Source organism: Genypterus blacodes, unplaced genomic scaffold (genome assembly GCF_046128005.1).
Source record: "Genypterus blacodes isolate CSIRO-AG114 ecotype Tasmania unplaced genomic scaffold, CSIRO-AGI_Gbla_v1 ptg000033l_1, whole genome shotgun sequence".
Classification (NCBI taxonomy): Eukaryota; Metazoa; Chordata; class Actinopteri; order Ophidiiformes; family Ophidiidae; genus Genypterus; species Genypterus blacodes.
Window position 1 is genome coordinate 636,722 of NW_027466846.1, and position 27,672 is coordinate 664,393.

The 27,672-nt window shown below is 41.5% G+C and overlaps 2 protein-coding genes across 5 annotated transcripts; one reads left to right on the forward strand and one right to left on the reverse strand.

Annotated features, from left to right (window-relative positions):
* The first annotated feature begins 354 nt into the window (after positions 1-354).
* On the forward strand, positions 355-27,299 carry sfxn5a (sideroflexin 5a). 4 transcript variants are annotated; one of them, XM_076146696.1, is made up of 18 exons: positions 355-500; positions 1,678-1,746; positions 2,957-3,034; positions 3,318-3,344; positions 5,502-5,556; positions 6,314-6,339; positions 6,458-6,511; positions 7,033-7,089; positions 7,170-7,235; positions 8,672-8,762; positions 11,002-11,117; positions 11,234-11,319; positions 13,540-13,657; positions 14,867-16,259; positions 16,512-16,611; positions 17,860-17,953; positions 21,683-21,907; positions 23,543-27,299. In XM_076146696.1, exons 1-14 carry the CDS (start codon positions 453-455, stop codon positions 14,942-14,944), a joined length of 969 nt encoding a protein of 322 aa, XP_076002811.1. In that variant the 5' UTR covers positions 355-452; the 3' UTR covers positions 14,945-16,259; positions 16,512-16,611; positions 17,860-17,953; positions 21,683-21,907; positions 23,543-27,299. The 4 variants fall into 4 exon arrangements, with proteins under 4 accessions (XP_076002811.1, XP_076002809.1, XP_076002813.1 ...); XM_076146694.1 differs by having other exon boundaries at positions 14,867-16,611; XM_076146698.1 differs by lacking the exons at positions 14,867-16,259; positions 16,512-16,611; positions 17,860-17,953; positions 21,683-21,907; positions 23,543-27,299 and adding an exon at positions 11,545-11,794 and having other exon boundaries at positions 13,540-13,641.
* On the reverse strand, positions 19,963-23,922 carry emx1 (empty spiracles homeobox 1). The gene is made up of 3 exons (XM_076146699.1): positions 23,574-23,922; positions 21,672-21,856; positions 19,963-20,130 (listed from the first exon to the last, which is right to left on the reverse strand). The coding sequence occupies exons 1-3, from the start codon at positions 23,920-23,922 to the stop codon at positions 19,963-19,965; spliced, it is 702 nt and encodes a 233-aa protein (XP_076002814.1).
* Positions 27,300-27,672: the final 373 nt, after the last annotated feature.

Genomic DNA, 27,672 nt, shown 5'->3' on the forward strand with positions numbered 1-27,672 from the left:
GTAATTGTTATTACCCGTAATTGTGGTACTAGGTGTTTGTATTGTAACGCCCACTTCCTGCAGCTGCATGTCAGTACTGCTGACTGACTGTGATAAAAGCTACCGCTAGAGGGCTATGTTATCCTCTTCAGAAGCCGAAGCACACTGATCGCCTCACAAAACATACTACACAATATCTCATTTAACGGATCAGAGTTCATTTTAATCTGTTCTACAACAAACAGATTCAATCAAAACGCCGTAATGATGAATTCCCTTAAGTTAACTAAGTATATTCTGGGAATCGTAGTTCTTTCTGTAGTGGTCAAGCCGTATTCACATTGGCAAGAGCATGAGAAAACTACAATACCCAGAATGCAACCGCTGACATGTGTATACAACTGCAGCTGCAGAAAGTTGCACGCTAGTAGTGATTTGTAACCTGTACCGTCACTTTGTGTACACGAACCAAAATGGATGAATATCCAACTTTCCAGTACGGCAAACCACGTTTCGACCAGGTACTTATTAAATAATATAAAAGTATTTCAATATTGAAGTGAACTGGCATCTGTCATGTAAACAGTTGCATTCTCTGATCACCAGCTAGCCAAACAGACATATAGCAAAACATCTTAAACATTGACTCCTACGTGTTGTTTTCTGCTGTAAGTGAAACACAACAAAAGAGCGCATAAAATAACAATTAAAACGTTATGTATCAAGAGTTTAGTCATTTTTTATAGTAAAAGACGCTAACCTAGAGCAAACGGACAAAGTATCCCACCTGCATGTTTTGGAAGTGTCTCAGCAAAACAAATGCCCTCGTGAAAGGGTCAAAGTCCATTTACTTTAATGTTATTTAATGCTTGTGTGACACTATTTTAAACACACCATTGATTTAAAAACACAAAGATATCTGCCCATTTAAGACTTTTTAAAGGTCCTTCTTGTGGGAGGTTTCATTATATATTGAGAGAGTTTATTTCTTGCTAAATCCACCGGCAATTGTCAATAGGTGTGACTTCTGCTGTCTCTGATACAATTCGCAGTCAACATGTATTCTGTATTCGTGCTAATGAAGTGTTTGTGGTTACCTGTGAAGCTGCAGCCAGCAGACATGCAGCTGCACTAAAGGTAAGAGTTTGATGCCCTCCACATCCGTGTAGGTGCGTCAAAGAGACCACCAGTCATCTCTACACAGCAGGTTTTAACAACCATCCATATGTTTCCAAACGTACAAAACACGGGTGAGTCAGTCAGAGACCAGATTTTCATCCAAATAAATAGTCCGATTAATTAAACCGAGGGATGGGAGAGATGGGCCGTGTTCTTGGCCGTATCTCCAAAATTGTCCCGTATGCTCAGATATGTATAAATGATCAAAAAGGTATTTCTGGCACAGTCATTAGAAATTAATTGCCATTGGTGTGAGTGGATCCGCTCGGATGAAAAGATGCAGATAGGAACAGTTTGTAAGAGGTTTTAATGAGGAGGCTCCACCTGGTGCGATAAAACAGCTGGTACACTGTAATATCACCTTTAACTGCACTAACTGCTGCTTTGCTGCCTGCCTGCCACTTTCTCAACTTCAACAAACCATCCTGGTATTGGTATGGCTGCTGGATGGAACTTTTTCACTTATTTAGTTTGAGCTAAATTGTAGCCTTCACAGCAATGTCCTCTTTTCCCCCTTAGAACACGTTCTTTGGTCGGTTCAGACACTTCCTGGATGTGATCGACCCCAGCACTCTCTTCGTGACAGAGGTACGTGAATGTAATCAAGACTCTGAACCATACTTATTCATACTGACACAAACCTTTTGACATGCTCCGTACCTTCCAGAGCCACGCCGCCGTAGAATCGTAATGGTCTATATGCCTTGCTCAGTGGCACCTAAACAGCAGAAGTAAACATTTAACATTTTGTATTGTAGAACAATGTTAATTTGTGTGTGCCTGTCTGACTCTTTGGTCTTTGGACTGAAATATCATAACTGTGTCTGTGTGTGTGTACGGTGATCTGCTGTACTCAAACTTCTCCCTCCTATGCACCTGCCCCCACTTTTGTGTCACTTCTGTGTTTTACTTGGGGATTCTCTGTTGCTGGGAACAAAGTTGCCATCTTTGGGCTATGGGACGTTCTTTCTAACCGTTAGTCGGTGCTCTGCTTGTCATAACATTTCCCTGGTTCTTGGTTGTGTTGTGGTAATTTAGTTCAGGAGCGTCTGGAGTCATCAGTGCTCTGGTGCTCTGGGTAATGAAGCTGTTAACAGGCTCATTGGTGACAGTAATAGCTGCAGTAGCTCCTGGGATGTGATGAGGTGTGGACATGTGGGGCAGCTGTGAGGGGCGGTATGTGTGTCTGTGTAAGAGGTGGGGGCAGGGGTTGGTGGCTCACACACACACACACACACACACACACACACACACACACACACACACACACAACACACACACACACACACACACACACACACACACACACACACACACACACACACACACACACACAGAGCTTGCACCCTGCTGAGCCAGGCATAGCCTCAACTTGCCCCTAATGATTAAAGTGGAAAATGACTGGCCAAGATTTTGCACACAGGCACACTTTGAATCACACTCATGACCTCATGTGCACACACACACACACACACACACACACACACACACACTCAACAAATATGGCATACACACAATGGGAATGCACACACAGATGGCAAGCTAATTAGAACAAATTGGGCCCTATGACTTGTATTTTGCTCGGCATTAGACAATGATCACACCACAGAACGATGCTCATTACCTTTTAGGAAACTCATTTGTCAACTGAAAATCAGCATGAAAGTTTCAGTGAGGTGCAATTATCACACATGGAACAATGTGGGTGCAGAGAAGAAAAATCCTGTGTAAGCTCACTTAGACTGTCCTGGGAAAATGACCCCGTACTTAACTTTAGTTTGTTTTTTGTACAAATCAGAAAAGGCTTCAGGAGTGTGTGGAGCTCCTTGATCGTTTTAAACAAGGAACTCTTCCTCCAGGAGTCACAGATGCTCAGGTAAGGACGCAGGACACACACAACCAGTTGAAGTGTGCATGTGTGTGGTACATTTCACATGTTGTGTTTTTATTGAACACACTTAATATCAGGAAAATTAAAACGTGTTTGCAATTGGATATTAATATGAAATCCAATATTAAAATTATATTACCAAGTTTGTTTCTGTGTTGAATCTCCTGTTTAATTTATGGATCATCAATTTGAAACACAGACAGCAACACTTGAATGTGAAATGAAATGAGTTTGTCTCATTAAAAACTCTTATTATTTATCTCTACAGCTTTGGCAAGCACAGAAAACAAAGCAGGTAAGTCTCTCAGGCAGACGCACGGCCACACACATACATGTGTAGGGGTGTATAGATGCATTGATGCACCTTTAGTGATTATTATAATTTTGGGCACAATGAAACAAATAGAAATAATCTTCCTTAAATATTTACACATTGGGATTGGATCCTTGTTTAGAATTGTTTAGTTTAGTTAGTAAGTTCATTTTGTTCTCCGCTAAAAAACTAAATTGAATTAATTTGTCACTTCAGGTTTTTATTTTTAAATTGGTTGAATTAATGGCATTGCAATAACCAAATCGATCGTCGTCGTGTCAAATCGTGCCATATCGTGTCAAACTGCCTGGAGGCCAAAGATTGACACCTACGTATCTTCGTCGTCTTTGCAATATGGCGCCACGTTATTCACCAGCAAGAACAACAAACATACGGCACCATGAGCCGAACGACAGAAATGCAGCATACTTTTTTTTAATTCATTTTCACTAAGTCATAAGTACAAACTCAAGCAGGTGAGAGTGTTAACTTGAATGCTAATTAGCTGCAAGTGCCATGTTGGAAAAAGGTCTGGTAGTCACCCAACAGCAGGTGCGTCGCTCAAAATAAATGTAACAGTTTAATCAAGAAACACTACCCGCTCTCAAAATCATAGGAACATATGCACACCAAAATGTTTCTAAAAAAAAAAAAGGAACTTTGATGACAAAAGAAAGCTCAGAGAGAGAGAGAGAGAGAGAGAGAGAGAGAGAGAGAGAGAGAGAGAGAGAGAGAGAGAGAGAGAGAGAGAGAGAGAGAGAGAGAGAGAGAGAGAGAGAGAGAGAGAGAGAGAGAGAGAGAGAGAGAGAGAGAGAGAGAGAGAGAGAGAGAGAGAGAGAGAGAGAGAGAGAGAGAGAGAGAGAGAAATCAATCCCTGTAACAGCAATGTTTAGTATCATAAGTTTGAAAAATGATCTGTATCATCACAAAAACACAAAAGAAAACAACAAAAACTGTTCTCGGTGGGTTTATCAAGACTGGTAACTACCTTTGAGGGATGTGCGTGTACTTCTGGTTACCATAGTTACACTGTGTCTACTCTTATTATCATCTCTGAGTAACATCACTAATTGGCTCAAGTAGTATGAATGGATGGATGAGTAGCCCCTCCTACATGTATGTGCTTTTACATAGAAAATCATCCAATAAGACTTTAATTCCTATTTTAGCATCAGAAATACATGTAAATACTGTCTAAATCTGCCAAATCACACTGAAAACGTACCAGAGTGATTGATCAAGCCACCTCCAGAGGTGGTACACATGCATGTGACTCCATATGTGGTGTGAAACTCTATGCGTTAAAATGACAGACACCTCTGGAAACCTGTAAGAAAGGTAGTAGTTAGTACACAAAGTCACAAAGTAGTGAATAAGCATTGGCCTGCTTGGCTGAACACTGGCATGTACATTCAAATGAAGGCAGCAGAGTGAATCCCAATCACAAGTTGTCGATAGAGACACATTCAGGGCCCTTTTGACTAAAATAGTCCCTGCAATTAAAGACCAAGAGCTAAAGGTTTCTTCAGCTACTTACACTGTTTCTCAACAACCACCAAAACTGACCTCATTACAGAATGAAAAGTGGAATCTTGAGACATAAACGTTTGCACAAGATAAGAAGTCAGCCATGGGGGATTTGTCTGTGATTAACTGTTGTGTGAGTTTAATGGTTGAATGGATTTTGTCAAGGAGATGGGCAGGGGGTAGGGCTGTGGACTTGTGTGAATACGTTTCATAATACTAGGAACACACACTCTGTACCCCTTTGATGTTCTCATACTGAACTAATGCCCTCATGCACAAGTTGAGTGACTTCGGGAACACTAGGAACAGTCGGTATCCTTCTATGTCTTAGGGGAGCGAGATTTTCCATCTCTCAAAAAGAATTTGGAATGTATGACAACAAACCAGTGGATTGAAATCGTTTCTCAGACAAATGCTGACCCTACAATTTAACTCGTAGCTGAACTCCATACTGGGTCTGGGATCTTCCATCACATATGGCCTTGTCTGTCTGATACGTTTTTGGGATCCCACTGTAGTTTTGTTGATATGAACTTGTTTCCAATAAGCCCAGAAACACACAACATACCTCACCTCATTATTGTCTGATTATAATCCTTGCACTCTTTGCAGGCCATCATCCACCCTGACACAGGGGAGAAGATCCTCATGCCCTTTCGGATGTCAGGTACTTGGGAGAAGTGGGATCTCGGGGCCTTGTTATGTGGTCCAACATGGAGGTGACGTTCACCCTGAGATCCGTCACGGCTCAACAGGGCTCTTCAGCTTGTCTCAGGCCTGGAAAAGGTCATACTCAGCTGGGTGCTGATTAAAACCTCTCTCCCACGGTGACTGAGAAGTACCTCAGAAGAAGCTGGTATTTTAGTCCTCGCGCAAACTACCTTGTCACAAGGCACCTTTTGAAGTGTCAGGAGGAGGTTTGGAGAGATAATGATAAAGGAGAAACAGACAGCGAAGATGAGGGTTAGGGTCAGACATGCTGGTATAACAGACAGACAGGTGCTGCTCACAGTTCAGGTAGATGGTTAATCATCTTCAGTGTTTTTGTTTATCCTTAAAAACCTCAAACCTTGATTATACTGTGTGTATTTCAGGCTCCTCACTCAGGACATCTGTTCTTTTTACTTAGAATGGAATGGTTTTTGAAGCATATTCAGTAGCACATGACTTGTTTGCAGCTATACTGACATGAAGTGGGTTTTCATTTTCTCCATGCCGGCTTCAAAAAAAGTATTTAAGACCGTGAAGCAATTTGCTCTAACATAGTGGCACTGTTGAACAAGCAGAACCGTGTCTTCATAATGAAAGAATGTAAATGTAGAATGCACCGAGAATAATCTATGTCATTTGTTCACAAACACATCTGGCAGCGTGACAACCACGACAACATTTATCCGATAATATGTGTGATGATCTCTTAACAGGTTTTATCCCATTTGGCACACCAGTGGTAAGACATTTTAAATATTAACGTTTAAATAGCATGCTTTAATTAACGAAGCATTTCAACACTTCCAATGCTTTATTTTGTACATCTGTAGACATTTATTAGGTTGATCTTATTCCAGGTTGTCGGCCTCCTTCTGCCAAATCAGACCTTGGTGTCAACAATCTTCTGGCAGGTACAACTCTTTACTCTTTAAGCTCATTTTTACGCATATAGTCACTGTAATTATTTTAATATTAACCTCTATTGGCCTCAGTGCAGTATTTCACAATCTGCTAAGATCGTAAGCTCGCTAAGAAACAGGATGAAGGCGTTGGTTTTCCGAAGTCCAACAAAAACCTGTATAGATTCTAGCAGAGGGTCCAACAAATAGTGCTGCTCTGTTGGTTTGTTTGTTTAATGCCTCTATGTTCTGCTGAGGGAAATGACACCCTACATATCTGTCTTGTTGGTTTGAAATATATAGAAACCATTCATAGAGCAATGACTCATGGCAGACGTAAGAGAAACATCCTCTTTGTGACACCAAGTAGTTGAGTTCTAAGTTTTAGGTTCTCAGTCACGATTTCATTTGTTCAAAGTAAAGATACAAAGTGATCGGGCTTACACAAATAAGATTCAGTGTGACAGCTACTGTATATCACGCTTCCATTATCAGGATCAGTTAATAACGCCTACTATGTTCCTGTTCAACAGTGGTTAAACCAGAGTCACAACGCCTGCGTTAACTACTGCAACCGCAACGCCTCTAAGGTACTGTACCTGCTGTAAAGGTATTTAGACAGATACTCTATATAATGGGCATAAAGCATTATCTCTCACTGACTTTTTAGCCAGCTCCAGCTTCCAAATTCGTCCAGGGATACCTCGGAGCGGTGACCAGCGCAGTCTCCATTGCTGTAAGTCCCCACACTGTAATTCCTCTGCTCAGACTCATGAAAACGATTAGCTGAACCACTTACTGATCAATCATGGCAGCAGTTATGGCTCATGAATGGGAGCAGGATGAAAATGTCACCCTGACATTGGTGCTTGGGATGTTTACAGACGTATACAAATGATAAGGCATGTTTTTTATGTGGATTGTTCCTCCAAAAAAAAACAGTGTCATCTAATTTTCCTATTGATTTAATACAAAATATTGAGAAAATAGAGAGAGGTAGCCACCACCAAAACTCCAACCACAGCGCTTGTAATGCACCGACTAACACTAGACATAAATTACACGTTACGTTTGTTGTGATGCTAGTATTGGGTTTGCATCAGTAAACACGCCTGTGCTTCAATTATGACGACTTGACAGATTCACAGAACGATTCTCCGATGCAATCTCTTTGATTCATCTATGTGAATTTAGCGCGTATTTATGGACAAATACACACAATTCTGACCTTATTGCCATCTAACACTCCAGCAAGTCATGTCAAAAGAATATAATACCCACTCACACACCTGCCTGACACAGCCCCTAGTGTGGACACAGGACTCAAACCGAGCCAATTACTGGTCCCGCTGGGCTCTTATCCAGCTGCTGCCCTCAGGCCTGACAGCAGCAACAGGCAGAGAGAAGTCGCCGGGTGTCCTGAGGGCGGACCGTCAGGCGAGGGAGGGGGTCGGGCAGGAACGCTCCAATTAAAGCTCAGCTCCGGTGATGACCCCCCGCTTGGCCGGGTAGAGCCGCAGGCTGCATAGTGCCAAGGTGGTGTGTTATCTGAGAGCCTTGAGCCTTATGTCTGCAACCCTCCAATGTGTTAACATACTGAGAATCGCATTATTAGGTCTTTTATGTTCAGACCAGAGTCTTATTGCCATCCACTGTTACTCCCCCTGGGATTCAAGTATTCACAGGTTTTTTTTATTATTATTGTTTGCGGTGCCTGGAATATGTTTCATAGCACTCTAAAAGTCTTAAAGCCTGTTCTATACATATTGATTGGCCCCCAGATTACAGTTTTGTTATGAATTAGCTTTTTGTTATACAGTTACTAATGTTGATATTTGGGAAACTGGATAGCATTTGGGATCCCTTGGTACTATTTATTTATTTCAGTCAGCAATAAAGCATAGAAACCAAAAAATACAACAATTCTTACCAATAAACATTCAATAATTCAGAGACAACAAATACACCAATCAAGAAACCACAGCTTAGCATACCTGCCCTCTCTAAACTACTATACATGTTCTTACATTACATTGTACATTGTACTTATTCTCACAATACACACAAGCGGAATACTGGAAGCTTTGTTGTCTTACTCAAACACATGCTGTTGTCTATCCGCGTCTCCTTTATCTATATCTATGTCTGTTCTGTCTTTGGCTATTCCTCCAGGTTGGCTTGAACGTTCTAATCCAGAAAGCCAGAACCTTCAGTCCAACCAGCAGGCTTATGGTGCAGAGATTCATCCCCTTTCCAGCAGTGGGTGAGTGAAGACAGAGCTGACGATGACCTTCCTTCTGAAGGTCGTCATTAGTGATTTATGTGGTTCAGCTGAAGCCAAGCTACTCTGTTAATGAAGTAGCCATCTACACTACAACAAGCACTAGTTGCTTGTGTGAGAAATAAAAAAGAAAAAGAAACCCAAAAACATTGTGAAAACAGCTGCGCTACTGTCAAGCTACTGAAGAATGTAGTTGGGTTAGTAGCTTAGCTATTTGCTGCTAGCTAATACTCGATATCTTAGCAAAGTAGTTTTCAGTCTTCCGTGAGTCCTCAGATTGGTGGATTTGCAGGTTTAGGATAGTTCAGATAGCCCAGTAAAATTGATTAAACCGTGTTTCTTGTGTCCCTATGATTATTGATCGGCCATCTATTTGTATATGTCAGAGATTTTAAACATTTGTGTGCAACATTGGCTATGAATACAGATTTTAGTCCCCATGTTCGTGTTTTTGCTCATGAATTCTGATGTAGAATGTAAGAATAAAGAATGAGTATATTACAAATTGCCATTCTACATCATCTGTATTGATAAAGGAATAGCAGCGTCTGCATTTTGTTTGTGTATACACGGTGTGTATTTACAGTTGCATTGTCCCGTCTTCTTCAAATCCCCTTTTCCCCCCGCTGTCGGGTCAGAGACTTGTCGTGGCCTTGTTAGATCAGACGCATGTTTAGCCACAAAGCACCGTTTTCATGTCACTTTCCTACAAACACACAGTCACACCCATGGGTATAGACCCGTGTCCCAGAATGCCCCGGGGCTGCTGGCTCGTAATTAAATTGTTTGCCCGCCCGGCCGCCCCTCCTTACCACAGTGGTTCTTCTAATTAAATCAACAGGTTTCTACAGCCGCAGCCTTTGCCTGGTAATTGGCTCCTCGTTAGAACTCTGCTGCCACAAACAAATTGGATAATTACCTCCTAAAGTGGCGTCTATGTCAAGGTCTCATTTACCTTGATTTCTGTTTGTTCATTGTTGTTGTTGTTGTTGTTGTTTTGGAAGGTCCATATCAACGGTAATTAAAATGGCTAATTGAAGCGCGCAAAAGCAAAAGTGTTGTTTGAATCTTCACCTGCTTGATTTGGTTTGCTTACTTAAGTGTAGATTTATATGTAATAACCTAATCAAGCAGCGTCCCGTCATTCAATTAGATTGTATGCAGAGTTTAACTGGAGGGGAAGTAGCGCCAAGAGACGTTTGCGGGGTTCATTATTTTGTCTTTGGAAAATATTTGTCATCTATTTGCGATATTTAGGGAGTCATTATGAAAGAGTTGGGATGCAGTTCCATTAATGTACCAGTTATTAGATGACAATTAGAATGTTTATAAATGTAATTATTTCACATCATTACTTGCAAACGGCAGCAGCATATTTTGCCTTTAATTTCCCTTATCACCATTAATTATTTAATTCAGTTAGGGTTAGGGTTTTCCAAAGCTTGAATGCCTTTTATTAATAAAAAAAAAAGTATTATTAATGCTTGTTTTCATAATTTGATCATTGTGCTGTAGTTTTTGTTATACCTTGGAATAATCCTTCTATCTGTTCCACTATTAATTGGTCTGGATAAAAAAAAAAGAATGGCTTGTAGGTAAAAGAGCTATTTGCTCAGTCAATTGAATTCCCCTCACAAAGCGACCTGCCAGCCCCGCAGCTCTAAGTAAAGATAACTCTGCATTCTGTTGTTTTAAATTAAAAAGGCCTGCAGCGCTACCACTAAACTCTCTAAAATGAGTTTTTCTTATTCCTATTAGAGTCAAGGAGAAAGGTCCATCTACATTAACATACATTTGTGTTCATTTTGCCGTTCGTGAATAAATCACAGGGTACCAATACTGCTGATGTGTCTCGACCTTGGTTACTCGCTGTTGCTGGGTGATTTGACTGTTGCTTCGGTCGCATAGTTCAGCGTATAACACCGTCTCTCTCTGCTCCACCCACACCTGATGAGCTAGATACGGTGCATTTAGATAGAGACAGGAAATACGCAGTGCTCCGATACACGAGGACCAGAGTCCGCTCCTGGATGTCAAGGTCACATCCAGCAAATGTGGCCGGAGAAAGCTCTGTGAAGTGAGAAATTATTATTCTTAACATGAAACTACACAGCAATATTGTTAATAAAATGATGTAGTTGTAGGCTGTGTCCCGCTCCACTAGAGTCTAGTCTCCTCCAGTGTACTAATTAACTGAAATTTAGTTCTCATCCTTCCACAGCGAGCGCCAATGTGTGCAATTTGGTCCTCATGAGGCACTTTGAGCTGTCGGAGGGCATCAACGTACTCGACAACAATGGCAACGTGGTGGGATCATCCAAAGTGGCTGCCAGACATGTAAGTAGAGATCAGGTCATACAATTATATGAATATGATTAATAACCCATATCTCACTATGCAAATCCACAAATCCTTAAAACATGCAAAATTCTTGTATTGATCATTTTTGTCAGGCACTTCGCGAGACAGCTTTGACCAGAGTGGTCCTGCCTATGCCAATCCTGTTGCTCCCTCCCATGATCATGGCTGTACTGGAAAAGTAAGGAAGTGTGCCTGACTTGATTGCAAAGTCTTGCGTTTCTGTAGGTGGCGCTCTTTTCTTTGTCTCTTCAGCCGTGTTTTTTTGTCGTTGTTGTTGTTGCTACTCCAGCTAACCTCATATGTATTTCCACTACTCTAATGTTGCTGATGCTTGGCAGATTAAATGCATCATTTAATGTGTGACAGCGCACTTTTTCCCCCGAATTTGTTCCTCCTTTCACAGATTCCTTCATCCTCAAAGCTGCCATTGTTTGATAAACCCACACAGCCAATGAACCGTTTGACCGCGGAGATCCTGCGTCGTCTGATATGACTGTAATGATGTCTTAATGATGCAATGTGTTTATACGGACGGCCTGTGATCGATGGCCTGGCTGCACAGAGGAATGCAGCTATCTTTGTAAATCCTTGACGGCACTTGTCTCGACCCCAGCGAGCAGGCGGGCTGGAACAGCAAACCCCCCGCCGCCCAGGTGTGTTTGGGATTCCTGGCAGCTGAATGAGCGAACAGGGGGGAAAGAGTGTTAAAAAGGGGGCTGGTAGGGTGACTGTGGTTGCAGGTGAGTATTGCACAGAAATCCTCCCATGTCAGCTCGCCTTCACTGGCTCTCAATGGAGCGAGAACAAGGGGACAGAGACGGTGCCTGAGTGGCCCCTTAATGATGGATTACTGTGCTGAGAGCACATTATGGGCAGGGACAGCAGCCTCTGGCCTGCATGGACTTCTACGGGTGATATTCCAGCCAGAGTGATGACACCCAGCACATTTGGGCACCTTGCATTCTGCCAGTTACACGTTTCTTCAAGAACAACAGCACAGTAACACAATAACATCATTTCCATAGATTTCAACAACTGCTTTGATTCTCTGCTCAAACATCCTCAGTTCTTCTGTGGTACCACCAGGGGGCAGCTCATGTACCACTGATGGTACATGCAACACAGTTTGAGAATGGCTCTGTATGCTAACATGCTGTCAGTGCTCTCCAGTCCTGACTGAGATTAAAGGCTAAAATGTGATTAATATGTATAGATACACAGAATCAATCGTTTACCTGCATAATTAAATCTATTTATAATAACATTATGTAGGTCTTTTACACAGCGTAAGCAAACTAAGATCCCATTGAGGTGTGAACTTGATATTTGAGGAAAAAAATGACTTATTGCCTTAATCGCAGTGTCATTTCAGTTTTAAAGTGCATGTTAACACACTGACTGATTGATAAGAGGGAGCAGAGCATGATTAATATCATAACTTCAGAGATCCAGTATTTTCCTTTTCCACGGTGGGGGTCCGTATGTATAGGAAGAATCACTTTTGTGAAAACTTAAGCTTCCATCTTCCATCTACCAAAGTAGTGGAGGGTTCATGCAGCTTATTTGTTCCCAACAGAGGGTTTATACCAGAGGAATGTTCTACTAATGGAGCTCTTCATTACAGGGAGGCTCCATAAATCGCACTGTCAGAGGTTTGTGTAAACATCTTAACCAGTTAGACCTCGTGGCCAATAGCCAGATTATTCTTTGGATCCAAACAAAAGCCACTGTTGCGCCGGAAACTAGCATTCAAATTTGGAAAGTGTACAGTAGTTTTACACCTCAGCTGAAGGTTTTCAGAAGCCAAACCCCTGACTCACCCCTTACATCTCACATTCCTCACAAGTTTTCCCATTGACTTTTCTCTTTGTAATGCAGTTCCTTAAGATGTGTGTGTGTGTGCATGTCTGTGTGCGCGTGTGTGTGTGTGTAGCCTAATTAAAGCATGGCAGCCATATGTGTTAATGAGCTCCCTCATTAGGCAGTAGCTCTCCTTGTTAGGGGGAGAGGCGTCGCTGGTGGAGGAGAGAGAGAGCGACTCCTTCTCAAGCTCCTGCTGAGTTCGTTGTCCCGCTCGCTGAAGAGGGGATTATCCTACAGAGGGCAACAGGGAGGCAGCACAAATACGGGCTGGCCAAGGGGAAATATATTTCTGGTGTCAATAGAATCTCTTGTAAAAAAAAAAAGAAGAAAAAAGAGGTTATTTTATGGCACTTTTCACAAAAAGGACTCTGTTTCAGACACACTGCAGTTTCAACCGTAACTGATTTGAATAATTTCCCTCGCCATGTCCTTTTTGTAATGTTTTAAAGTGTGACAGAAGTGCAATCACCGCCTTCACAAGTTCAATTCAAGTCAATGGAGTGATTGTGGTTCCTTCTCGTCTGTGTACCGTCAGGCTCCCTCTTCTACAGAGGCAGAAGAGGCTCGTCCTCCCCGTCCACAGCCTGGTGTGTCTCGCTGCCTTCAGCTTGGCTTTGCCTCTCGCCATCAGCCTCTTCCCACAGATGTCCCAGGTCTGTACCGAGGAATATTCATTCTGCTTTCAATCCTCTGTGAATAGTGGTTGTGGTAATTGGTGCATGTTACAATGATAATCGGCAAACCACACTGAAGTGAAACACACCGTTGGCAATGGTGGGAATCGTATTGAAACCCTTGAATAAATCAATTCAACAAAATAACACAATAAATGGTGATGTACAAAGTGTAACTTGGCCCCACAAATCTAGTCATCGTTTTTCTTCTTCTTATTTATTTTCTTATATGCGTGCTTTGCTGTGACTTAGCCTCAGTGACTGATGTTGATGGCTGAACTCTCCTGACCCCTTTAACTATTAGCTCATTCAGCTTTACGGAGGCTTTCTCCTAATGAGCCGGGGCCCTCTGAGCCCTTGCTCTGTTATGATCTGTCCGAACGTCGCACCAGAGTCTCCATTGCAGTTGTCAATCATTCGCGCTCCGTCCACGCTCTCGGGCTGATGTCTAACTTTAGCCTTTTGCCTCAGTATGTGTTATTCTACTCATTAAGCAGTTATGGCCTGATTTCATTTCTCTCTCGCCATCTTCATCTCTTTGTCTGTTCTCTGCCAAATGACTTGCTGACACAAGCCAGTCAGCTCCGGCTTTAAAATGTTTAGGATTTAATTACCACTGGAAATAGCTCCGACAGCCATATGGCAAAAAACTTCAGACATATGTGCCGCCAACATGCTTGTGAAAAGCAGCCTCCCGTTCTATGGTGAGGCCTGTTTTTCTCGCACAAGTCCTTTTTTTTGCACTTTCGCGAGGATACCAGATGAAAAAAAAAAAAAAAGAAAAACATCCCCAAAAAGCAGCACGAGTGCCCCCGGTCCCCTGGACCCCCCGCCTACTCAATTTGTCCCACTTCCCCATTTCACACCTACCAAGATGTCTGATTAGGATTCTGCCTCCAAGTAACAGCCATCTGTCTCTGGTTCAAATATTAGGAGATGCAAACCTCAAATTAGACTCTAATCTGCCAAATTGGCTCTTCTTGCACATTAGCAGTAAATGCTAGAGTATTTAAAAGCTTAAAGAAATATTTTGCTACAAATCAAAGTGTTTCAAATCTTTAAGTAGCGCAGCGTGTGCGATTGTTTTCACGCGCGCACATACAATTTGTCGTGGCGTTGTATCTGACAGGATGTGCCAAATACGGTCGTTTGCACTGTTGACATTGTGTTCTGCTTTGATTTCCACAGATCGAAGTGAGTCAACTAGAGCCAGAGATTGCCATGGCAACAGATTGTAAGATTGTGACGTACAATAAAGGCTTGTGAATGATTTTTTTTACATACATTGGACCACAACGTTCAGACCATTGGGAGGTGACACACAATAAATGATGGTGTGCGCATAAATCCACTTTGTGTGAATTTAGCTCAACTCTCTGTTATGCGTTAAGGCAGATTAAATTAGATGTAGCTCCTTGCACAAAGGGTTTGATTGATAACTTCTGAGCCAACACAATCTCCTTCTAACAGTCTACTTCTGCTAATGGTGCTGGATGGAGTTCATCAGTTTCATAGATGTAGATAGTTTCCTCACCCGTCATCACCCGAGGCCAGTCAATCCTCTTTAGCTTTATATTCCTTTTTCATTTTGATTTTAAAATAAAAGATAGCTGTTTTTGCAATCACTGGGCATAAAATACACGAGGCAAAACTCTACACATAAACGTTTTCAGTTGTTAATGTCATCGATGGATGAATTGAAGCCAAATAGATGAAGCTGATGGTGCAACAGCGATGAAATGTTTATACTTTCAGATGCTTTACAAAGATGAGTAGTTATGAGTAGTTAGTCTCTCTCTCTCTCTCTCTCTCTCACAAACTTTTCTCTTGCTCCAACTCTATCAGTACCTCAAGATCATAATAAACAGTCGCTTATTTAGTGGATTAGAGTTCTCAGTTATCTTTCCTGGCTGGCTGTTGTTGATAGCTCAGTAGAAACCGCACAGCGAGCTCGGGGGTACGTTTGTGGATCGGCGGTCTCTGTAACACCGTCGGGAGTCGAGTCCATCCTGACCCTGAAACATCTACAGGGTTTCATTTTCACACAGTGTCAACTAAAACTTTGTTTAATGACACATCGCAGAGACAATCGTAACTATTATTAGCGGCGTATTTTTTTTGTTCTCCAAGTAAAATGAGGTGTGATTCCAAGGTGGGATTATTATTATTCAGCAACTTAATGTCACAAAATTTGCTTTAGCATTTTAGTAAGGATCAAATTTAGTCGATGTGATGTTTTAAAGAACTAATGTTGGTTTTATTTTGGCACAAAGTAAGAACATGTACCACTTCAATAGCAATAGATTCATTTAGAAACTTGTGTCTTGACTGAAATGCATCCATTTTTAGACTTGAATCGTTTGTGTTACTTCTTAAAGCACCCACTTAAATATGCTGCTCTGTCTGTAATCTTTACATGTATTTGCACTTGATTCATATAAACGTTCTATATTTGAATATGAATCTTTTGTCATAATCGGTGTGTTTACTGTGTTTGTGTGGTTACTATGGGAATGATCAGTAGACTGAAGCATCCGCAGCATAATTCAACAAGAAGCCACATGCTGGATGAGCACAGGGTGTGAGTACTTTCACAAAGCAAACAAAAACAAAACCTCATAAAACAATGTTCCTACATAAACAACACATGACACATAGGTGATGTTGTTTGATTGTGTTTTCTGTATTCTTCTCCATCATCTCTCATCTTGTGCTCTACATGATTATTTAATTTCATATTGCTGCGAATTGTTAATGCCTCATCTTATTCAAAACTTTAATATCAGTGCATACAGTTATAATTTTCTGTTTTTGTCTTTTTATTTGTCTTCAGTGATCCAGCGTTTGATTCCTGCCTGGGCCTTTTTTTCCGTGCAGCGTTCCTCCCTGTGTCCGCGCCGTCAAATTCTCTAGTTTCCTCTCCAGACGTCCAGGTTAGATGAATTAGAAACTCTAAAATTGCCTGTGAGTGTAAATGTGTTTGTGTGTGTTTGGCCCATGATGCACCTGCCTCCCTCTCACCCAGAAGAGGGAAGGGACAGATTCTCAGGTATGAATCAATCCAAACACCTATCAGTTTCATTCAGTTTGATATGCAAATAATGTTCAATAAGAATCTGAAGTGAGTTGGCTTTGAAGGTGTTCAGTAACCGGATGATTATAATGAAAAAGAAAATAAATCTCGGGAGTACTCGTGGAGTAATTAGTAATTAGTGTGATTTTCAATGTTCCTGCTGCTGCTCGACAGAAACAAACGGAACGTGACAACTCACTACACTGCATTATTTATCACTCAGCGTACGATTTGACTGCCACCAGTAAAACAGCATTGGCAGCGTTCGGATAGAAAAGAAGAAGGTTTCTGATATACAAACCTAAACAAACGGCCGTCCCTCTCGACTGAAGCTGCATGTCGTGTTTCACCTCAGTTCTCCCCTCCCGCCCCACAGATCAACACCTTTGCAGGTACAGAAGCAGCAGCAGCGGTTTGGGGCCCCCTCTCCAGCTCTCAGCTCGGGCTCCCCGGAGACTCTTTTGTTTTTCAACCGCGGTTCCCTCCTCTCGCCCTCCACTCTGCTCTCTGCTGACTCAGGCGACAGGAGACGCGGCGTTTAGGGGGAAACGGCCCACGATTCCCCCCACCCCCCTCCTCCTCCTCCCCTTAATTGTTTTCTTAAGAGAGGGGTGCAAGTCCTCATTAATGGCGCCTAACTCTTACCTAACTGAGGTGTGATTGCCTTAAACCACACCTGCTCGTATAGGAAAGGAAGCGTGCGGAAGTGGGAGTGTAGTTTTACTGCCTGCTTTGCGCTATTGTACCTGCTACAATTCACCTTTTGATGGTGTTTATTTGTGTAATGAGGAATGCTGAATTTCTTTTAGCGTTGTATTTGCACCTGCAGTGAGTATAGAATGTCCTGGAAACTCAAAACAAGGCATGTGGCCCCTTTTGCAACTGCAGATGTCTTTAAGTATTGTGCGCCTACAACCAAAGTATTTTACCTTTTCCGCCCTTGGCTTACAAAACAAAGACATGGAGGTCAGACGCCAGGGCTCATCTGGAAAGCCTTGGGGTCATTAGGAGGAGATTCCTTCCTGTTTCTTTTGACAGGCGATTACTGAGGCGGCTGGTGAAAGGGCCCCCGATGCACAACACTAACTACTTTCCCCTCCTTTCTCAGAGGTCGCGCTCCCTGGATGAGAATTATTCCCGCGTCCCCCCTCCTCTCCTCCTCTCTCTTCTGCCGGAATTCCAAAAGAAATGCCAGTCGACAGGTAACACACCTGACACCTGTACCGTCGTCCTGCAAGCATTCCTGACACCTCGCCGCGATCAGGGGAGGGTCACGGCTGCCTGAGGGGACGGCCGTGTGTTTGGGGGAGGAAATGATGTATCAGATTGGAGCGGGAAGTACAATTTTCCAACTAATTGACCTTTTTAGAAACATTGCACTTTTCCTCCACTACTTTTCAGAGGGACACAATTTGTTAATTTGACTTTCTACTCGTCTCATTTCATAAGGCGGGTGGTACTTTGCACATTCAGATTTGATATCTTAAGGGATAAATATGTCAAATCTAAAAGGGAAGCTCTGTTTTTTCTTTCTTTCCATCCTTTCCTTCCTTATTCATTTGCTTCTGTGTTTCCTTCCTCCTAATGAGCACCGTTAGTACTTAAGTAAAGTTATGGATGCAATACTCATAATGCAGTATATTCAGACTGTGCTACCGCTGCTTTTACTTTGTTAATTGACCTCCTGTACTTCCTCCCTCGCTCAAGAATTTCCATTTCCAGTTCAACACCCAAAGCGGACTGACAGAGCGAGACTCATTTGTTGTCATTGTTTGGATTAAACGCTTCGTCTCTCTCCATATGCAGGCTCAAGTTGGCGCGGGCACATTTTCATTCCAGTCAAACACTACAGCGGCATATTTCACACTGCGTCACACACCTGCAGCCAGAGAGGAGAGACTAATGAGTGAAATCTGCTGCTTTAATGGCTGCTTAGAATGGAAAAGCAGGTTGACAGAACATCTACCAGCAACACATCTAAACGACAAAGGAATACAGATATTTCCCAATCAGAGAAACGGTAATGCTTTTATTTCTAAAACATCTTTTTGTTCTTACATTTCTTTTCTTCTTTTTTTTCGCTTGGAAATGTATATATGTTTTGTACTACAGGGTGCTTTAATGAAATCATCAGACATCAACCAATGGAGACGAACATCAGGGTAGAGACGGACAGCAATCCCAATCCCATTCCTACACACACTCTTAATGTTCAGAATACGCTGACTGTACTTATCTTCATAGTTGGTATCAGATGTCAGACTTGGAAAACGGCTGCCAGTTTGGAAAATCAACTTAAAAGCCAATTGTTTGGAGCTCGCAATCATCCTGTTTCTCCTCTGAGCTTTATTTCCTTTGTTGCGTTTCCTTCTGTTATACTCTCCAGTCTTAGAATCTGATTTAGAAGTAGTCTCTACTAAGGAATTCAGTTGTGTCTTTTGCATTTCTCGTGTGGCACAACTCACCCTCTAAGCACCAGGGGTCTCTGCAGCGTCACACAGTTCAGCTCTATGTGGCTTTTCTGTGCAGAATCTCCATTTAGCGAGTGAAGACAATCCAGTGAAACTACAAGCGAGAGGGACAAATGCGTCTCTTCCTTGACCAACGCTTAATTTTGCTAGTTCCCTTCTCCGAGTCTGGCCGGTAACCAGCTGGTTCTGCGTCTGATTGTGACTGGGGGGGAAAAAAAATGAAAACGTTGATGTGATCGTGCGCCAGCGTGTCACGGAGGAGAAATGTAAATGAACATGGGAGGCACAGGTGTTGGAGTGGGTGGGCTAAGCAATGAGGTGTTAATGACCTAAGCAGGTGGTAAAAACAGATTTAATGAAACAAATAGCTTCTTTGAAAAAAAAAAAACAACCGCTTTTATAAGTGGCCCTATGTACAGTTTAAAAAAAAACCAAACACTGTGATAGAGGTTGACTTTGAATGAACTCTGTTTCTCTTCATCTTTGGTTGTCACACACCAAAGATCGGTCAGTGATGGAGGAATCTCTCACAGACTCAACATGGATGGGAGCGTCATTAAATAACAATGTTTTGTTTTTTTTCCAGTGTCACTGTTGCACTTCAATGGAGAGACATGTGGCGATAACATATTAGTCCTTGTATCTTCCCCTAAACGTGTCTAATTATACTTAATAATATGACATAATAAATAGTGTTGGTCCTCTGGTGCGTCACAAGGGGACACCGATTTTTTTTTTGTTTAGTCCTCTGAGGTCACGTCAATGTCCTCGGAGCTGGGCTGTTTGGTGGCGAGGCGCCATCTATTGATGTGGTGGTTGCCCTTCTTCTTCTGCTGGTTCTCGGGTCCTTCTTCCTCCAGCTTCTGCCTCTTGTACTTTGTCCTCCGATTCTGGAACCACACCTTCACCTGGACAGACGTACAAAAGGGGATTTAGAATACTGAGCAAGACAACAAGACTGCATTTGTGTAGGATCCCCTCTCTAGCATCACACAGGCAATCTGTGAGTGCGACAAGACAGGAAGAAATACTTTGCTTCCATTGAATCTGCTCAGACGGATCATTTTGGCTATTTGCATCCGTCTACATGCTGGTTTAAAAGGCCCGACTTTACTGTTTAAGCTTCATAACCTCAAATCTTTATGGAAAAGGACTCCAGGCTGACTGCAAAAATGGACAAAGCAGTTCCAGTTTGACCTTATTTCCTTCATTGTTCAGAAAGCTGAGGGGCCAACAAGCGGATGTATTTTTCAGCTAGACAAATATTGTTCTTCCTCTTTGAAATCTCCCTTCTTACTACTTTTGTCACGTTGTCACAAAATGTGCAGTTTTTGCTCTTACTTCAGTAAAAAGCTGCACGATAAACTGGATCACTTGTCTACAGTTTGAGGTTAGCAGCCAATTTTAGTTTTCGAATTCGACTGTGGCAACTAGATGGCTGGTTATCTGCCAAAGTACAGCAAACCCAGAAACATGTTACTGTGTTTTATCAACCAATTTTAACAGAAAAAGCAGCATTTTCCAATCTTAATCTATGATATTAAAGGTTTCTACTATATATACTGTAACCATGATACATTTCTACGTAGCTCAGGAGAATTTTGCATCAGATTTTTTGTTTAACACTGATTTAATTCTGAACGTTAAGATCTTCCACTCCTGTGTGATTTTCGGTGATTTGGACCTTTTTGTTGACATTTGGATTGTACACAGGTGATACCTTTTAACACAAAGCCCTAACAACCATTCTGCAACTTCATTCCTATTCACTTCAGTGTCATTCTAGTTAGCATAATGCCAGCAGATTAATAAGTTTCCTATATCTGTCGTCTGTCAATATGAGGCTTGTGATTAAACTTCCGGCCTGATGTGGCTGAGTCAGGAAACCTTTCTTTGTCTCATCTGTTAGGCTTTAATTGACACCCTGGACAGTGTGGACTCATTAAACTTCAGCATCAATAACATTTACACACTTTGTAAGGAAAAGCTTCACCTTAATCATATGCATAAATACATTCACTAACACCTTCAGGCACCACTTCACTCACTTAACATGCAGTCATATCATACTTTATTATTATTGCATATACAAATTGTCAAATAGATTAAACGTTTCTTTAAAATATATGACTAGAACTTTTTTTCCCCTACAACATTTTAAACAATTTACATATAGCAAATTCTTGAGATCATAGTGTTGAATGTGTAGTGTCTTCAGATTCATTTCGTATGTGTTCAGTTGATGTATAATCTATTTAATGGTCCCTTGTTTATCTTTTCTGCTGTTTCCACATGTATTTGGTAAATATAAGGAATATTTTGTATGAAGAATCACAGAGAAGAAGAGAGGAGCTGCTCTCAGTATTTATTCTATTTATGCGATGTATTATTTAGTCTTCTGTGCACCATGAGATAATAACGATGATGATGATGATGCTGATGCTCTTACCTGTGTTTCAGATAAACTTAAGCTGTTGGCCAGTTGCTTCCTCTCGGCTCCCACCACATAGTGGTTCTTCTCGAAGGCTCTCTCCAGCCGCAGCAGCTGCGAGGGGGAGAAGGCGGTGCGGATGCGTTTGGGTTTCCGGGCGAAGGGTCCGTGGAGGAGCAGGCTGTCCTGGGACATCTCGTTCCCTGAGAGCGGGGGCGGGGGGACACAAAACAGGGCGTCAGGACCCGCTGCAGGTGTGTGTGTGTGTGTGTGTGTGTGTGTGTGATCATGGGCTCAAACTCCATAATCTGGCCTGAATGTAGAGCAGCGTGTGGCATCTTCAGGCTGACAACGCATTTGGAGCTAATTACGCAAGAACTATTATCCAATGCTTCTACTCCTAATAGCTAATGTATTATTAATAATCATCATCATAATCATAATAGTGATGATAATATTTACAGTCGATAAATTTGCCTTTGTAAAGCAACAATCACGTAAATAAAGAAAATAAGATTTAAGCTCCAAACATCAGAAAAACATAACTATAAAATTTAAAAATATATATATATATTGTATTAATAATGTCAATAATGTTTTTGTTAATTTTATGTATTTACTTTACTTAATTTAATATTTTCCCCCCAACGTCCAACAAATGTGGCATCATTGGTGCGCGAAATACGAATAAGAACTATTACTTTCCTTTCTGATTTATTTGACAATATTATGTCCGTAAATTCCAAATATATTTTTTTAAATAGATTGTGGAAATTAACTTATTTATTAATGGTGAAATATTTTAGACGTTTTTTGCTTCTAAACCTGCGGAACCTAAACCCGGATTTATAACAAATTATTCTATTCGTTTTATGGCGTTTTTGTTTTTAATAATAATAATAATAATAATTTAATAGTATATTTTGTCTTTTATGTTAATTGAGCAGCTTCTCTATTAGAAGCTTTATTTCATACGGTCATAGAACACAAGAACATTCTATCAGCGTATATAGGGACGTTGATAAGTCATAGTTAATTAATTACTGGTATAATAATGCAAAATTAAATACACTAATTCTACCATGTATATCTTGTAATTATTTAATTGGATTTGCTTTCTTTAGACTATTTTCTTCTGTAGACCTCTAGAAATGAAATCCAAACAGCAATATAATTGTGTTTTTTTTTTAAGTATAACAATTCTTTCCATTTTCTTGAAAAACCTCCATTCTGGACTACATGACTTAAATCACTCCTGGCTGCTAATAATTACCCAGGCTGTGTTTTCATCCTGTCGTTTCCTTTAGACTCAAACGTATCATTTGGATCTCTGTCGCCTCTGTAACCTGCCTGTGTGTGTGTGAGTGTGTGTGTATGACAAAAAGGTAACCTAGGGCGAAATTTAGCTGTATGGAAAAATTCAACAGCGGTGCTTATCTGCTGCATAGAGAGAGGGAGAGAGTGTGTTTGTGTGTGTGTGTGTGTGTGTGTGTGTGTGTGTGTGTGTGTGTGTGTGGCTGCAGGCCAGAGGAGAGTGGAAGTATAATCTGACTCACTGACGTTTATCTGCAATCTGTGACTGCAATTTACTCTACAACTATACAATAAGTCTGCACATTTGACAACAATATCGAGTTTAAGTCTGGTTGCAGTTTAATCTTCAAATTCCCATTAAAAACAGACAATGTAACTAAATCCACATTATCTCCCACACTCGCCTCTAATCATAATAAAACATTAACTATTCCTGCATAAATAAATACTAACCATATTTCCTCCTTGTACATTTTAACATCAAACCAATCCCGATATTTTTGCAAGAATGTAAAGGTTTTAATAGATACTTTATAATAAGGTCAACTACTTTACTCGCTATTTCATGGTTACAGGCTTCCTGCAATGACGTCATAGCGGCCTCACCTTGAAATCTGTGTCCGAAAAACCGGTTCCGTAAGACCCACGGGTAGAAGTTGAGCGGGTCCCGGTGCTGCGTGCCGAAGAAGTGCGGGTGCTGTAGGTGCGAGCCCCCCAGCTGGTGCGGGGCCACGGTGAGGGACGGGTGGTTCACCGTCTCAGGGAACACCAGGTGCTCCGGGTTCTGGTACAGGGTCCGCCCCGGTGGAGCCTGGTATGTGTTCATGAACGCATCCGTGCTCGGGGCGGAGTAACTCAGAGCCGTGGGTCGGATCGGGTCCTCGGCGGTGAGCGGGTTCTCTTTGGCTACCAAGGACTCGATGGTGAAGCAGCGCTTTCCTGCAGACGAAAACATCTTAGAATAGAAATCCACACCTGAAGAAGACTCACTTTCCTTCTTCCTCTCTTTCTCTCTCTCACAAAAGCATCGCGGATCCACTTAAGCAGGAGGAGTGTATGACTGTGTGTGTGTGTCAATACAAGCGTGTCCGCTGGAGATGCTGCTATAGAAAACTCAACAGTGCTGCGGATTGTGCAGCTCCATGAGAGTGTGTGAGCACTCGGGGAGGGTTTTGTGTGCGTAAATGCGCACTGAGCTTCGGCGCCTCCAACAACGGTGCCTTTACGCACAGGGGCGGCTCGGCCTCAACAAGGATGCAGCTGATTGGACCACAGCAACCTGCCAATAGGTGTCATCAAAGCGGCTCACACAAGACTGGGGAACAAGCAAAAACATATGCTCCAATTAATGACTCAATCTGTCTCATATACGGCGTTAATGTCTTAGTTTTCTGCAGGGGCGGAGGGATGGCGGGCGGGAGGGGGGGGCATTCCTCTTGTTTTCAATCCAGGTTCACACCGTTTGGAGAATTCTCCCCCCCCCCCAGATGTGTCAATGTCTTAACAAGAATCTAATATCAGGAAGAGGCTGGAAAATTACCCCGGAAACGAGCAGGACGTGTCTGTTGTTGTCATTTTTCTGAGGTTTGAGAAGAAGAAGCTCGTTTTGATCCTCCTCGTAATAGGGATTCGAGCGTTCAAACTATTAAACTCAATTTGCCGCTGGAGGTGAAAGTAAGTGGCCTTTAGTGGCGCTTTGATGTGACATAACAGAGGCCACATATAGGCTGATTAATTCTCCTCCATATATGCGCGAGATCGCAGCTTCTACACTTCCGGGCCTAAATCACGGTTTGATGATGTAATGCAGCTTTGTTCTTATTGCGGCTCATTTGGCAGGTTTAGTGTTCCGCCAAATAAAGAAGTCAAGCAGAAAAGATCAATCGGTAATTTAAACGAGATTTCTGTGTATTATTAAATTTTTATTTTTATTTTTTATCACTAAATGTAGGGCTGCTGACTGCGTTGCAATCTCACCTGCTATTGTTCTATCGTTGTCTTATTTATGTCTATTTTCAATAATCTATATCGTTATTTTACACATTTAGTTATTTTGTTTTGGCGTTTGGATGTATTTGAATATATTTATATGTCTCTTTAAAGTCCTTTGTGTCTTAAATGTGCTATAAGAATGAAACTTGCCACTATTTTCTCACTATTTATAGGTTTATAGGTAGCAAAAATATAGATTAGATAGATAGATAGATAGATAGATAGATAGAATATGTATATATGTTTCCCTGTTTGCAGAGGTGAAGGCAGCAGTTAGATGGGGGGTTAGATGTTTACTTCTCCTCGGAGCTCGATCTTCCTCTTCCTCTTCATCTCCCTCGGCGTTCAGTCTCCGCGGTGCTCTGCGAGGGTTAATAATTATCCTCTTAATGCGCTCGTTTGCATGGAGGCGGCATTAGAAAATCATTACTGATGGAAATTACGAGGTAAAACAAGTTGTTGATTAGGCTTTTTAGAGCTTAAAGGCTCCTAAATACAGCATGAGGAGGATTGTGGAGTCGCTCTGTTCTCTGCACCACGTCTGAATGTCATTTTGCTGAGATGTTGTTCAGAAATCTTAAATACAACTCCATCAGAAATCCCTTTATTGCTGCAGAATATAATGTTAACCATACAGAGGCTTTTTGCATTTATAGATCATTATAGCGGATTATTTTCCGTTACAATGCAGGTCCGCTTCTGAACTGAACTGAAGACTTTTAACAAGATAATATGATTTAAAAACACACAACCACTGAGAATACAAAAGAAAATACACAATAAAGAATATTTGATCATACTAATAATCCAGCACACACATGGTTCTTGGTCTGATCGTCATAAATCTACATTGTTGAACGTTATAATGAAACTGAGCAGGAATTTGAGGGTTGAACAGCAAAGTCAGTTTAATGATGAAACCCTTTTGGGCCTTTAGTCAGTGACCCTGATCGCTCCTGGTTAATAGATGTCCAGATTTACACAAGCAAAGCGAAGGCTCTGCGCTGTTGTGTGCCGCTGCTGGTCTCCACAGGCGAGTGGTGCGAGTCAGAGAGGAAAATGGTGAAATTGCTGTTTACCTTATAGTTAATCTTCCTGTGTTCCTTAATGTAAAGACAACAATTAGTAACTCAATAGTAAAAAAACGGTTTTATTGTGAGCACTGGCACTACAGGGGTTGATTGATAAGTTATGAGCCTTACGCGTAAGTGATTGAGTAAAAGCTGGGATATGTTTTGTCTTAAGTTATAGAATTATTTTTGCTGTTTTTTGCTCATCAACCGCATTCATTTTACCGCATCAGTTGTCACAACAGATTCCGGTCACTTTCAATAAATCCAGCACCCAACCGTCTCAGCTCTACACCTCGCCGTTTGAGCGTTCGGTACCAGGCTCAGAACTTATCAATCAACCCATGTACATGTCAAAGTATGTTCTATTTTAAACAAAAACACAACAAGTCTGTATTGTCGTGTAGACCTATGAGAAAGCCTTAAATGGGCTCTAACAGGATTTCCACGGTTTACTGCTTGACTGACTTCACTAAGAAATCTGAAGTTGACTTTCATCTACATCTTCATATTTCGACATCCAACAAAAGCCGATAGAAGCAGATTGTACCAGTTACAGATCTATATCCGAAGCACTAAAACAAGCCGTGCATAACACGTTTGCTTCTGTGGTGCAGTAAAGCGATTCCTAGGAAACTTGAGACGCCAGAAAGACCCGCAGCACAATATCATATGCAAGTGCTGCCCTCTTGTGGCCTCTTTTAACCATACGGAGTAATTAGTCATACATGGTTGCAGATGATGATTCATATGAAGAAATTACCTCTAGTATATTCCTATAATATCATAATCATCATGTGAGGAGCTTTTAGATTTAATATCATACATTTATAATATAAAGTATTGTACAGGTGTATTGAGAGGTATTGTATAATATCAAGCAGCTTTAACTTTATTACAACTCTGACCAACGTCGAATCAACACAAATCAAGCATTCCACCCATTATAACGTGATAAACTGAGTTCAGGTGGCAGGTGGTGTTTCTTACGCTAATGCTGCCACCTATTGGCTGAACAGATGCAATGCATGTTCATATGTCCTGTGCAGATCAATGGGAGCCCTCAGGCCTCAGCGCGTCCAGAATGGCTGGTTTGGGGCTTTCAACAGATGATAATATGATAGTAGCCACTACCTTGGATATAAATGTGTTTATACAGGATACTGTATGTACACAACCGGATAACTCAATACGTGTAGTCAGTAGAAGTAAAATACAAAATCAGACATACTGTATGTTAATGGCTGTGGGGATACATTAAATTAGATAACACATGAGTTTCAGTGTTTCAGTTCTTGTAGCATCAACTCTGGTCTTTTGATCAAACATGAAAAGAATTTACATAACATACGCTGTTAAAAGCTATGATGTGGGTGGAGAAGCGCTCAGATCTTTCCGTTTAGAATATTTAACAAAGCCGAACACGTGGTTAAATGCATTCATTTCTCAGAACTAACAAGAGTTAAGTATTTCAGTTCAACAATTGCCATTTGATCATTAGAATAACACTTTATTGTCACCTCACACACGTACAGGTACTTCAATACCCTCTTTTCCGTCTGTGATTATGCAACACTACGCAATACTAGTTATTTTCTTTCTCTGTATCTTTATTCCACTTGCCACCGGACATGTTTTGTCTC

What these genes read in the sequence shown, in the direction of transcription:
- sfxn5a (XM_076146694.1), top strand. Translation starts at nt 453, where the DNA reads ATGGATGAATATCCAACTTTCCAGTACGGCAAACCACGTTTCGACCAG. An exon ending in CAGGAGTCACAGATGCTCAG is followed by an intron (nt 3,035 to 3,317) that starts GTAAGGACGCAG and finishes TTATCTCTACAG; the next exon opens with CTTTGGCAAGCACAGAAAAC. An exon ending in ATCATGGCTGTACTGGAAAA is followed by an intron (nt 11,320 to 13,539) that starts GTAAGGAAGTGT and finishes GTGTACCGTCAG; the next exon opens with GCTCCCTCTTCTACAGAGGC.
- emx1 (XM_076146699.1), bottom strand. Translation starts at nt 23,922, where the DNA reads ATGTTTTCGTCTGCAGGAAAGCGCTGCTTCACCATCGAGTCCTTGGTA. An exon ending in TTTCGGACACAGATTTCAAG is followed by an intron (nt 21,857 to 23,573) that starts GTGAGGCCGCTA and finishes CCCCGCTCTCAG; the next exon opens with GGAACGAGATGTCCCAGGAC. An exon ending in TAAGTTTATCTGAAACACAG is followed by an intron (nt 20,131 to 21,671) that starts GTAAGAGCATCA and finishes ACGTCTGTCCAG; the next exon opens with GTGAAGGTGTGGTTCCAGAA.